The sequence below is a fragment of the Alexandromys fortis genome, unplaced genomic scaffold (genome assembly GCF_014885135.2).
Source record: "Alexandromys fortis isolate MF-2015 unplaced genomic scaffold, M_Fortis_MF-2015_v1.1 scaffold_326, whole genome shotgun sequence".
Lineage (NCBI taxonomy): Eukaryota > Metazoa > Chordata > Mammalia > Rodentia > Cricetidae > Alexandromys > Alexandromys fortis.
This window is the reverse complement of record NW_026068217.1, coordinates 741478-755857: the sequence shown is the minus strand read 5'-3', so window position 1 is coordinate 755857 and position 14380 is coordinate 741478. Positions and strand designations below refer to the sequence as shown.

The window sequence follows — 14380 nt, the reverse complement described above, 5'->3', positions numbered from 1 at the left end:
GAGAGAGAGAGAGAGAGAGAGAGAGAGAGAGAGAATGGGTGTGTTGGGTGATTGGAGGCATGTGTGTCACCCACAGCTGCACATGTGTAGGTCAAAAGGACAGCTTGGGGAAGTTCTCACCTTCTACCACACGGGTCCCTGGAATTGAATTCAAGTGGGCAAGTTTGTAAGCAGGTACCTTTACCTGCTGAGCCACTTGTCAACTCTACATTAGCTTTTCAATAACCCTGTTAATCACCAACAAAGTGAGCTAACTGGTCAATGAAATCCCAGAAGCCTTTGCTATTTGAGTTTCACTGGGCTACACTCCCCCACTGTAGAAACAAGCAGACATATATAATTAAAGTACACACAACATATTCTGGCTACTGGGATCAATCTTCAGCACCAAAACCAAAAGAGAGAGAGAGAGAGAGAGAGAGAGAGAGAAAAGAAAAAAAATGTTAAGTGCACAGAAATACAAAAGTACACACACTCTCAAGAAAACACACAAGTTCTAGGTAGATAGTGGCAGATTACTTACCTGGCACGTTCAAGGCCCTACATTCAGTTCTGAAGTGGGAGGTGTATGGTGGTATGATACAAAGATGTCAAGAGGGAGATAGATGGCGGAAAAGCCCTCGAACAATGCAACTATGACAAGGGGCCATGAGCTAAGGAGTGAAGTTAGCTGTGTGCATATGGCGCTCACTCTCCCTTAACAAAACCCCAAACACAAATCTCTGGTGAAGCTAATTTTGGGGACCAAGGTACAATACTTTCTATTCGCTTATAATTATGCTTATTCTGTTGGAGTCAGCCCATTTTCCAACCTTCTGAAACCTCTTTGGATCTTGAGTATCTCATCCCTTCCAACTGGGTCTCCACTGGGGCTAAGGGAAGCTGTGTTCCTGTGTCCTCTTATGAGTTGTTCATTAAAATGTTTAAAGGGCAGAACCTCTTTCAGAGCAATTGAAGATCGCTTTTCATTAAGTCAATGGTTGATTAGCCCCCATCATCACCGTCTTACCCTTCCTTCGTTAAGGCATATGGCATTCTCCTCCTGAAACCATCTGCATTGTGCTATAAGAGCTACTGGGAATCAGGAGCCTGATGAGATAGATGGCTCAGAAGTCAAAGACTTGCTGTGCATGCCTGAGGACTAGAGGTCAATCCCTGGAATCCATGATAGGAAGAGAGAAGTGATTCCCCCAAATTTCCCTCTGATCTCCACACATGTGTGTCATACACAGTAACACAACAACAACAATAATAAACAACTTTTTAAAAGTTACTAACAGTCAGAATAAGGATAAGACTCAGAGAATTTGAACGTGAAAAGCAAAAGACCAACCCTCAAGTGTTCCATAGACAGGTAGCAGAGCTGTAGATCCTTCAAATAGATCAGAATGAGCCATAAAAACATGTACCACCAAAGCTACCATGATTGATTGACTACCTCCATTGCCAGGCTAGCCACTAGAACTTGATAGAAAACTTCCCACTGGAGTTTTCAACCTGATTGCAGAATGCAGTGCTTCTAAGTTTTTACTTTAGCCCTTAGGAGATAGAGACAGAAGGTTAGCTTGGACTGCATTGCTAACTACTTTCTCATTAAAAAAATAACTTTATTACATTTATGTATTTATTTATGTATTTATTTATCTATTTTGTAAGTGTGTGTGCGTGTGTGTGTGAGAGAGAGACAGAGACAGAGAGAGAGAAATGCATAGAGAAATGCATGTGCCATAGCACAAGTGAAGGCAGAGGAAAACTTGCAGGAGTCAGTTCTCTCCTTCTACCATGTGGGTCCCAGGGATCAAACTCAAATCTTCAGACATAGTATTAAGCACTTTTACTACCCTCTGAGCCATCCCAACAGCCTCCAATATCTTATCCTTTTGGGACAAGTTCTACCTCTTATATAGAATATCAAAATATTACCCTTACTAATCATACTTTTGGCATGAAAGATAGCTAAGTGTGTAAACTCAGTACATGCTTTCAGACAAGTGTGTTGAGTTTCTGGTCTCTGCTGAAAATGTGGTTAGAGGAAGGAATAGCAAAGAACAATCTAGCTGGGCAGTAGTGGCACAGGCCTTTAATCCTAGCACCATGAAGGCAGAGGCAGGTGCATCTCTGTGAGTTCAAGGCTAGCCTGGTCTACAGAGTGAGTTCTAGGACAGCTAGGGCTACTCAGAGAAACCCTGTCTCAAAAAACCAAACCAAACCAAAAGAAGAAGAGGAGGAAGAAGGATCTAATTGACTGTCTTCAGTACTATTTTGATTTAGTCTCTGATTTTGTTTTTGTGTCCCTTTACCCTCTTAATAATTCATTTTTTTTCTCATGGGGTAAATGAAAAAATGAAAACCTTGTCAGTTTAAAGGACATTTCTAATTTCTTCCCTTTCCCCTTAAAGTTACAACATCCAAATCAGTTTGGAGTCCAATACTACCTGCCAACTGAGCCGTGGCTCAACTTTAAAATCTCAAGAGAGGGCAGGAGATTGACAGGCTTGTCAGTTTGGGGCTGAGCGAACAGAGAATGCTTTTGGGCCAACTTTTCCCTCCAGCCATAAACAGGGCGAACAAACTTCGTGTGCATGGCCTATGTGGCATTTTTTAGAGTCAGCTACAGGCAGTTGACAGCCTTGTGTGGTTTTTAAGGACATGACAGCTGAGAGGGTAAAAAATGCATTCAGCTTAGAGGACAGCGAGGGAACGCAGGTGGGTGCCAGGGAGGAAGAGGGTGGCTTGGCATTGAGAACACTGCCTTGCCGTTTCTTGAAAGTGTGGTATTCCACTACACTGATGCCGTAATTGTGGAGTGTTTGTTAGCAAGCCTTCCCATGGGTTCTTCACCCTAGCATACCTATGGGGCTTGGGGGTGGAGCGTAGAGATCGAGCTTTTTCCTAGCGTGCCCCAAGTTCCAACCCCGGCACCACAAAATAAAGAAGAAAATCGCGGTGTTAAGTAAAGGAAAGGATTGTTTCCCGTTTTACACGTGGGAAAAACTGGGGCTTAGAGAGATTGAGCACTTTCCCTGAGGTTTTCATTTCTTGCTGCAGAAGACTGATTCATCAGATGATTCTCCATGGATACCCAGGGTTACCTGTAGTTGGGGGTAAAGCTGCCTATAGTTGGGGGTAAATGATGGGTAGGTCATAGAACAGCCTTCTCCTAGCTCCATGTGAGTAACAGAGTGATGTTCTATTTTTTGACCCAGGAATTCTGGAATTTATCAGCTTGGCTGTGGGGCTGATCAGCATCCGGGGAGTGGACTCTGGCCTGTACCTAGGAATGAATGAACGAGGAGAGCTCTATGGATCAGTAAGTTTCAGCTTTTCTATTTATCAGAGGCTATTACCACCAGTGTGTAGACAACCTAAGGCAGAGGATAAAATTGTTTACCTAGCACTTGAAAGACCTTTTACGACTGTAAAGGATTGGTGTCTTCTTGTTCCTGGCCGCTCAGGGCCTTGCTCCAGAATACCTTTACCCGTTCAGCCCTCCACCTTAGGTTTTGTATGATATACTTGCTTTCACCTTTTCCATTAGAGGACGCGCTAGTGCTCTGATAACAGGAAGCCATGCTGGTTTGTCAGGAGCCGCTTAGGCTTGGGGGCATTAAGGTTTCGAAAGAGCACCTCCTAGTTTTAATGGGTACCCAGAGCAGTAGCTGATGGGCAGCCACAAAATAACAGTAAAAGATTCAGCCTTCCAGTAAGAAGCACAGCCCCCGATTTCCAGATCGGCTGAACCCCAAAGGCCAAATAACATCAACAAATGAAGAATGAGGGTTCTAGGGACTGGCGACAGCCCCAATCCCCTAGCTAGGAATGGGCTGGCTGCAATACATTTTCTGTGTTCTGGAAGCTAGCCCAGCTTGGTAAGTGACTTTGCTGACCTTAACCCTTTTGGGGGATCCCAGTATCCTGGCTCAGACTTTCGAGTCACATAACACGCTTTCTGGCTGGCTATACCCCATGAAATCAGAACACATTTTTCTCTGACACCTAGGAGATAGGCCTGTCCCCAGCACTCGGTATCGGGCACCCCAGCAAGCAGTATGGCGGCCTGATCATGTATGAGAAGGGCCAGAAGCAGGAAACCCAGGAGCTGCCAGCTTTAAGTAGCCAGATTGGAGGAGCTTTTCAAGGAGATCTTTTCTGAGCTTTCCAGCTGACAGGCTGCTCATTAGGAGAGATCACAGCTCACCTCCCATGCAGCTTTATATAGACCCGTGGCCTTTGCCTGCCAGTTGATGTGGGTGACTGTAATCTCAGTGCAGTCAAACATTATTAGCCCTAAGTAGGAAGTGAGCCTGGTGGGTGCCAGAGGGGCATTGGAAGGCCATAATAGAAATTCTGGGGTTAAAGAGCCAGCCAAGGCCAGCTCCTCCAAATTCCTTCCCTTCAGGAAAGATCACACCCAAAACATTTTTGTGTGGCTCATGAAGGAGGATGAAGAAGATACAATGTGGGTGGGAGTGTTGCGCTGTGTGGAGGAAAGACTCCTTGGACACACAGGGAGACAGGACTGAAATTTTCTAATCTCAATGTGCTGTTGCTATTTCAGGCTTTCCCCACCAGCAAACTGGGATGGCGGAATAGTCATATAATGGGCTCTGCTTTATTTTCTCACCCTCACAGAAGAAACTCACACGTGAATGTGTTTTCCGGGAACAATTTGAAGAAAACTGGTACAACACCTATGCCTCCACCTTGTACAAACACTCGGACTCGGAAAGACAGTATTATGTGGCCCTGAATAAAGACGGCTCACCCCGGGAGGGCTACAGGACTAAACGACACCAGAAGTTCACTCACTTCTTACCCAGGCCAGTAGATCCTTCTAAGTTGCCCTCCATGTCCAGAGACCTCTTCCGCTATAGGTAATGGACCTCTGGTGCCACCTCTGTGACCCGTGTACTCTGTGGCCATGGTTGGCTCTGCAAACACTATACTCATAGCTTTTCAGTCCTTCCTTCCTATCAATTAGATAACAGAGAAGCACTTACTGTTCAACTTGACCCAGTTGTCCCCTTGTTCAAAGTGTATATCAAGGTTGGGTTGTTTTGGGGAGGGACATGGGGGGGAGGGATGGGTCAGAGGGAATCTTGTATATACTTTTTGCTTTACTCATGTTCTTTCCCATGAGGTGGCATGACAAAGAACAGGGGCCCCCTCACTAAGGGTCAAGGTTGTCTTGCCTCACAATCTACCCAGCTACTTTGAGATGGGGTGCAAATGAAAGACCAAGGAATCTGCCACAGATGCTACCTACAGAGCTTTGGGAAAGTGTCGTTTGGAAAATCCTAGGGGCTCCAGCCCTGCTGCAAGCCATTCCTGCCCTAGCTCTGCAGATCTCTCATTCGTCCTGACATGCAGTTTTCCTGCCACCGAAGTGGGAGATATGGGGTAGGTTGTAAGGAAATGATATTAAAATGTAAGCATGGATACTGTGCATAAGGACAAACTATTTATGAAATGTATATGCTATTTATTTTATATATTTATTTATTTCAAAATAATTTTATTTTTAATGAGAGATGCTATGACTGGATTTTCATCAGAAAGAATAAGGTCCTACTGAAACAGGAAAAAATGAGTTATTAAAGGCTTTTATTGGCAATAAAATTGTCTTTATATTATAAACCAGTGTCTAATTCTATTGATTTGTGCATTCAGTAGCATGAAAAGGCTGGCCAGCTTCCTTCTATCCAGGTCATTAGAATTCCTGATGGCAGGCTCATGCAGCTTGGGCTGGGTGACTCCAATATCCAGTGTGGCAGCATTATCCAGGGGCCTTCTAGATCTAGCATTCTTTTCTGTCCTATGACTTACTGGAAAATTATGGAGGAAGGCCTCAACCAATGCTCTTACTAAAGCTACCATTTGTTTAGGACTGGGCATAGAGGAACCGTCTTCAGGGACTTGATGAGGGCTCTGAGCCCTAAGGGTGGACACTATTGGTGCACCTCTACTTCAGATGTGAAGGAAAAGCTATTGAAAATGGTAGTCAGCAAGGAGAGGAATTTTTGAGCCAGTCAGCTTCCCTTCAAGAAGATATTATCCTACTGGCTCTGACCACACCCAGCGTCTCTGGCCAGGGCTCCTCCTAGAAGACTCTGGGAAACTGTCAGGACATTCATTCCCTGAGAGGAGCAGTGCTCAGAGCACATGGTCTCTTGCCCAGCAGCATCACTTGGAAACTGCTCAGGGATAGAAACCAACAGAAATCTGTGGCTGAGCCAGACACCTTGCATGGTATCAAGCTTTCCAGGGAACTCCTAAGCACAGCATGATACAATTTGGGAACTAACACCCTAAAAAGATGTTGTTTATGCAACCAAATGGCTCATAAAGTGAATTGGTGGGATAGTGATAGTCCAGAGAATGAAGGAGGCAAACTTAGAGCACTCCCTCCCAGATCAGTCCTATGGTATCTTGTCTTCAAATCCCTGGACTCTTGACTGGCATTTCCAGAAGTAGGGGTAGAAGAGATCAGAAACAAATGGATAAAAGCCTTGTTGAGCACACAAACAATATGAAAGCCTGGTGGGCAAAGGTTTGGCATCTAGGATAGCTCTTCCTCAGCCTGCCCATCATATAGGCATCAACTATTTTTCTAATTAATTGAACATGTGAGTCAGACTGGTTACATACCAGCTCACTTGCAAAACAAAACCAGTAGTAGAGGTGAGATTAATGGTGAAGTGCTTCTTAGAATGTGCCAGGCCCTAGATTCCATCCCCAACACTGTCACCATCCAGCACCACAAAAAAGCAAAACCAAAAGAGTTATAAAAGCTCACCCAAATTTACATGCCCAATAGAAAAACCTGAAATACCAAATAAGACTGTATAGTGAGAGCTAAACTTAGGGCTGGGAATACAGTTCAGTGTAAGAGTGCTTACCACCCATTCGTAGTTCGATTCCTAGTGCTGAACAAAAAGCAAGTTATTGCATGACATGTATGATCATTAACCAGCCTGCTGATTGGTGGGATCCCCAAGGTGGACATTTCAGGGGTCTAGGCCTACTAGGATGCTTTCCAACAAGGATAATGTCTGCTTTGAAGAAGCAACAGGATTAAGAAGAGCAAAGAACCATTGTGTGTGTTAGACTGTGGAAAAGAGACACTATCTGTAAAATTCTCCAAGATTAAGACCCAGCTACATTTTAAAAAAAAAACCAATTATGTGCTTTTGAGACAGGGTATCTCTATGTACTCCAGGCTGAGAAACTTGCTACATATCCTAGACTGACCTCAAGTTCACAATCCTTCTGCATCAGCCTCCGGAGTGCTGGCTTGACTGAGGTGTACCTCCTCACCTGGATTATCATGTCAGTAATGAGCATCAGACCTTGATGGCTTGTTTGTGTGAGACAGGGCTTTGTTATGTCGTCCAGGCTAACCTCAGACTTTTTTGATCAGGTGATATTTCTGCTTCAGCCTCTTGAGTGCTAAGACTACAGATGTGTAACACTACACCCAGTTTTACACCTTGATAACTGTAGTTTTGTTGTTGGTGGTGGTGGTGGTTGTTAGGTTTGGTTATTTCTTGTTTTGTTTCTGGGTTTCTTTGGGGGGAGGGATTGTTTGTTTTTGAGACAGGACTTTATATAGGCCAGGCTTTCCTTGAATTTAATTTATGACTGAGACTTGATCCTCTTTTCTCTACCTCACTAGTGCTGAGATGACAGGCAGATACCATCATGCCTGGCTGTACCTTGATTTTTCTAATTCACTTTTATTACATTATTTATTTAGTGTGTACATGCATGTATGTGTATCTGTCTGTCTGTAGGCATGCATTGCCATGGGTGAAAGTCAGAGGACAATTTGCAGGATTCGGTTCTTTAATTCTTCTATGTGGGACCTGGGGATTGAAATCAAGTTATCAGGCTAGACAGCAAGTGCCTTTACCACTGACCCATCTCACTGGCCCTGCATTTGGTTTTAAAACCTAAAATTTACCTATGCTATCTATCAGTGCTCAGCTACCTAGAACTTTTGATACACAGCCACAGTGTGTGACATTTTGTTAGGCACATAAAATCTGCTGTAACCAAAAAGAGAATGACATTTCTCTGTAAGCAGGGATACTGTTATTGAAATGAGCCCATTATCTCCAGCTTGGAAAGACCACAGGCACTATATTGCAGAGCAGGATGTGCAAGAGAAATGCCATAGCAGTGAGACAGGGAAGAACCCCAAATGCCAAGTCTGGACAGGAGCAAAAGGGACAAGCCTAGAAGAGCGCCACAGTAGGGTGCTTGGTCCTGGTGATTGACTCACAGTAACAGTCGATGAGACATGGAGACAGAGATTAGGAATCCTGGCTACTGTCACTTTCAAAAAGAGAAGTCAGTCCTGGAAATGGGAATATAAGATACGTGAGCTAGTACCATTACATCAGTCAACAGCAGATCAGCACCATATCCCCAAAGTGCTAAAAACAACCTAAAGAAAATTCTAGAAAAATAAGCTCTGCAGCTCTGGTCTTGGATTAAATCACGCAGAGAGACCACATTTTAGTTGTCTTCCTCATGGCTAGGAAATTCCTGGGGCAAAGCAGATACTTGAGAAATCTTGTTTACACTAAGTAGTTGAAAGAATAAGTGAACAATTGAGTAAATGGACAGAGCCATAGATGTTTCCTTAGCATGTATACATGTCTCTGTATATATGCATACAAATGCTACAAATACTAGGCAAGAAAGAAATTAGGTATTATATAACAGAATAATCTAGAATGCTATGTCAAGTTCTATGTGTACCTGAATAGGACTATGACAAACTTGAGTGTGTTAAGGGAAACTTAAAGGGGTCAAAGGGTTCCCTGTCACTATAAGTGCAACCACTTGACGAGAATATTGTGTCATTTGGTGTACACAGGGTAAATATGAGATAAATGGTAGGGTATAGTATTAATTTACCACCTATATAGTCTACAAGGCTCCCAGAATTCTCCTGAACTCCAATGTTGGTCCTAGAAAGAATACATAAGACCTAAAAATGCTACCCAATTGCTATCTCTGTCAAGGAAAACAGTGATGATCAGAGATCCCCAATTTGGAGTTCATGAGATTTTTAATGGTCCAAAGAAGGCCGTCTAGGCCTGAACTCCCCAGAATAATATGTTTGGTCACATATATTTGGTCCTTGAAACATCCTTCAAAAGCTAGAGATGGGTACCTTAAGAGTTTCCAGAAAGCATCTGACATAAGAACTGGTGGGCACTGTTGTCCTGTGTGAAAATGCTAACAAAGTCTATAGGTGTTTGTTTGCTTGCTTGCTCTTGCTTGCGTACCCCCAAAATGTGGGTTTTCTGGTCATCTGAGAGAGAGCTTCAAATATGACAAGAAGATACAAGTGAGGGCATGGAGGACAGCACCACCCCTGACAGCAATGCTAACAGCATTATTCCACTCCCTTCTTTGTCCCCTTCTGCCACTGTCCTTAAGGTCTTGCTTTGCTTTTTTTCTCTTAATTTTAAAATTACTATTATTTTTAAATTGTATGCTTGTGTTTTGCCTACATATATGTGTGTATCTTGTGCCCAAAGAGGTCAGAAAAGGGTGCCAGATGTCCTGGAATTGGAGTTTCAGATGGTTGTGAGACAACATTTGGGAGCTGGGACTCAAATCCAGGTCCTCTGGACAAGCAGGCAATGCTCTTAATTGCTGAGCCTTCTCTCTGGCTCCTCTTGCTCTATTTTCTACTTCAATTCCAGTATACCAGAGACTAGTTTATAAAGAACAAATATTCGGCTCAGGAGTCTGAAATCTAGGGAAACTGTTCTCAGACAGCTGCATCTGCAGGTCCTCTTCACTGGCAGAGACTCTAGACAGAGTCCCAAGGTGGCACGGGGCATCACGGGGCAAGAAGAAGCCATCTGCCTATGGCATTAGTGCTTCCCCCTTAAAATCTCCTTAACCTTAATCACCGCCATGAAACCACCACCACCTTCCCCACCACCAGATATCACAGTCAGATCAAGTCTCCACCTTGAAAAAGAGTCTGGCTGTGTCTAGCCCAGGATGATGTCAAACTCCTAATCCTCCTGCCTCAGCCACCAGAGTGCTGAGACGGCAAGCATGCATCACCATATCTAGTGAGTCTCTACCTTCTTAACAACACAAAATAGAGATTAAAGTTTAACAGGAATTTTGGTAGAGGCATTCGAGGCACAAGGGTTGAGTATGCTCAAAAAACCATCAAAGTACTGAACCACTAGGCCAAGCCACAGCAGTTCACTGGAGGCACATGGCAGGGCCTTCCCGAAGGAACTTAGTCAAAGAACATAAAAAAAGGACCTGAATCACACTCACCTCCAAATCTCTACAGTGCACTACACCAAATCCCTATGGGTACGGTAAGAAAAGCGTCAGGCCTTTCAGTGGGGTCAGAGGTCACCTGGGCTGAGTCTAAGTTGTCTGGCGGGTAGCCCCAGCCTTCCCCTTCCTCGGAAAGTTAGTTCTTGAGGATCACCTTCCTCTTGCCCTAAATGGCTGGAGCTGCTACGCCTTCCTCAGCAGGGATTCGTCACGGAGGACCAGTGGAGCAGGGAAGCGAGAAACAGACAGGAGGGGCTGCTCTTTTGAAAGCCACGTTCATTTTCTAACTCCCTTACTCGACAGACGGCTCAGAAGAGCCTTTGATTTGTCATGGAAGAATTTTTCTAGTAGGTCTCTGTGCCAACACCCTGGTGGCAAGTTCAGAGAAATAATCTTTGCTTTGACCTTCAGTCGTTTCTGTTCACCCCTCCACCCAGCATGGGTCGCATGGTCCCCTCTGCATCTACTACACTCAGCTCGGTTTTTCCTCATTTGCTTTGGAGCCAAAAACATGCAGATATTATTCAGGTCCTGGAATCAGAGAAACCTCATATTTTGTTCTGTTTTTCTTTTACTTTTGCCGTGTGTGTGTGTGTTCATGCTCACTCTACTGAGGCTCAAACCTAAGCCTTTATACATATTATGTAAGTACTCTCACTGAGTTACCCTCTCAGCCCTTGGTTGTTGAGATAGAGTCTCACTGTATAGCTCAGGCTGACAATAGGCCCTTATTTTAAATCGAAATCTTTTAACTCTTTGAACAAATTTAATCATTTATTAATTCATTGAGTAGTTGTGGAGCACATATTACATCCTTAGAGGCAGAAATGTGAATAGGAGTTTCTGTCTTCCTGACATAGCTTGGTCAGATATTCTGACACATGCAAGTGAAGCTATACAGATCACAGAGAAAGAGAAGTACAAAGCGCTGCAGTAGTGTTCCCAGAGAAGCTGGCCATGATGGTATGCCCCTGTCACCCCAGCTACTTGGGAAGCTGAGACAGAAGGATCACTGTTAGTCCAGGAGTCCAAGATCAGCCTGGCCAACACAGCAAGGCTCTGTCTTAGAGCAAGGCTGCAGGTTGGTGTTATACACGAGAGAGAAATGATCAGTTCAGGGGATTGTGAAAAGTCTCCAAACACTGATGCTTAGACTGAATGCCCACCACTAGGAAGATACTAGGAGTCCTGTGTACCATAAAGGAGCCTAAAATGTGACTCAGAGAAGGAGGTGGCGCTCTCTGTAGGAAGGCATTTTGTCCTTTCATTGCCCTGTCCCACCCCTCCCCCCAAAGCCCAGCACACTTTCCAGATCCCTCCTCAAACAGAGGCAACTATAGGTTTCCTCAGCTTCCCCTCTTAGGCTATTATGTCCACATGCCAGAGGGACCTGAACTCTTCTCTCCCCCCCTCCCCCCGTAATCCAGGTCAGAGCTTCTCAGTGGACAACCTGAATGCCAGCCGCGTGTATAGTACAAGGGGACTTAAAGAACCTCATCCGAGCCCCAGGTAGCTGGAGTTTCCAGTGCCCACCTTCTGTTCCTGTCCTTGGGCTGTCAGCACAGCCAGATACAGCTATGCGGATTAGCTCATCAAGCACTCTCACTACCCACACAATCTCCAGGGGACCAGCTATTTTCAGCCTGACAAATCTGATTCCTCTAGTTTTAATTCCACCTGTCAGTCATAAACACTGCTGGCATGCGAACATCTTTACATTGGCTCAACATGTACCAAGCATCCTCAGTAAGTACCCAGTTCAGTTGTCTAACAACAGAGTCCAGGGCCTTAAGAAAGACTTCCTAAATCAGAATTTCCACACTTGCTCCTAACCAAAAGGCGAAGAAGCCATCTAAAGGACAATTTATAATGGAAATTATTGTTTTTCTCTGTCAATGTTTGTTTCTTGGAAACAAATCCTCACATTCTCAAAAATTACTTGGAAAATTGGGAACAGCGGTACATGCCTGTAGTTTGTATAAAACAATAAACCTATTACACATTAATATAAACCATATTTAATAAAAATGACTACGTTCTCAACAATTCAATTAAGAGTGATAGTGTTTTACATCTTCCACTCTTTTGTGTGTCTTTTAACAGGAGTGTGGGGGGGTTACATCATTTATTTATTTAGGGGAAGGAACAGAGTGTCAGAGGGCTACTTTTCAAGGGTCAGTTCTCTCCTTTTATCTTGTTTGATGCAGCATCTCTCTCGTTTCTATTGCATTTTGTGCTCTAGCTAGCTAGCTTCAGCTAATCCTGTCTCTGCCTCCCATCTTACCACAGGAATACTGAAATTACAAATGCTCACCCCAAGATCAGTCTTTTTACAATAGTTCTAGGGATTGAACTCAGGTCATTAGGCTTGCTTAGCAATTAACCTGCTGGGCCAGCTACCTCCTTGGGCATACAACATACATACATATACATATATGTTTTTCAAGACATGGTTTCTCTGTGTAGCCCTGGCTGTCCTAGAACCCACTATGTAAACCAGGGTGGCCTCAAACTCACAGAGATCCACCTACCTCTGCCTCCTGAATGCTGGGATTAAAGATGTGTGCCACTGCCACCTAGCCACAACAGATACTTCAATAATTAACTTTTTAACATTGTGATGATTGCTTTAGATGACGCAGGTTAAACTCAGCGGGTCACGAAACCCAAAGGCATGACCATTGAAAATGAAGGAGGCTTGCCGGGGCTGGAGGGAGATAACAGAGGGTCTGAGGTGAGAGAAATCAGAATGCATTATATCTGGATGGAATTGTCAAAGAAGAAATTAATTTTAAAAATGTAAGAAAAAAAGAGATGATTTGAGAGAAGCATCTTTTCTCCTTGGTCATTTGAAGGGATGCTTCATGTGTGACTTAATCTATAGAAAGAACTGAGTTGTGTGAGCTGTGTTAACACTGGGACCCACAACTATGCTCCCTTCCCCGCTGCTGAGGCTCAATTCTGCTGCGGTTTCAGCAGCAAATAACCAGTTCTCACTGTAACAAGAACTAACTCACAGCATTACAAAAGTTTACAGAGCCCCTATCTCCTGGCATTTTTTCTAACAGCGAAAATTACAATGGCAGAATTGAACAGATTCTCACATCTGCCCCTGCATTCAATTTGTTGCTATATGTTCTTTTGGCTGAAATATAGAGGAAAATCCAGCTAGTTTCAGAGATATGTAACTGGAAGAGAGAGGGCCTCACTGACCCCCAGAACTCCTTGGACAGTACTTTGAGAATCAGTGCTCTGTATGGTTAACAAGTCCCCAAGTGATTCTTATCATGAGAACGGGGCGTGAACAGAGTATTGGTTCAGCTCCATTTGCCTCGAGCTTAGCTCCAGTCTGTTATGCATCAAGTACTCTTTGGTCTCTGAGGATGAGCTTCCCTCACGTTTTGCAGAAGACGCAAGCCATCCAGTGGTATTTCCTATCAATCATAGTGTTTGTGTGTCTGTCTGTTTTATTTTTCTTTATTTTTTAATGAAAATTTCATTTTATTGTGATAAGATATACATAGCAAAATCTACCATTTTATCATGTACACACAATGACATCAATTATACTTTCAGTATTGTGCAACTGACACCACAATACTTCCAAACCTTTTCATCGCCCCAATCAAAAACTCTGAAACCATTAAGCAATATCTCCTCATTATCCCCTTTTCCAAGTAAGCCCCTGGTAACCCCTAATCTACTTTCAGTCTCTATGGATTTTTTTCACCCTGGACATTTCCTACAAATTGAATTTTACAATGTGCAATCTTTCATGAATGGCTACTTCTCTGTAGCACAATGTTTTAAAGGTACATCCATTTTGTAACATATCATTTTTTTTCTCTTTTGGTTTCTCAAAACAGGGTTTCTGTGTAGCCCTGACTGTCCTGGAACTTGCTCTGTAGACTGCACTGGACTCAAATTCACAAACATCCACCTGTTTCTGCCTCTCAAAAGCTGGGATTAAAGGCATGTGCCACCACTGCCTGGCTACATTCCTTTTTTTTTTTTTTTTTTTTTTTTTTTTTTTTTTTTTTTTTTTTTTTTTTTT

At 43.6% G+C, this 14380-nt stretch overlaps 1 protein-coding gene across 1 annotated transcript in view; it reads left to right on the top strand.

Annotated features, from left to right (window-relative positions):
• Fgf16 (fibroblast growth factor 16) overlaps window positions 1–5007 on the top strand; it is a 10020-nt gene extending 5013 nt beyond the window's left edge. The window contains exons 2-3 of the mRNA XM_050130476.1: window positions 3207–3310; window positions 4633–5007. Coding sequence (XP_049986433.1) covers window positions 3207–3310; window positions 4633–4878 — 350 coding nt within the window. The 3' untranslated portion in view covers window positions 4879–5007. The remainder of the gene's footprint in view (window positions 1–3206; window positions 3311–4632) is intronic.
• The last annotated feature ends 9373 nt before the right edge of the window (window positions 5008–14380 follow it).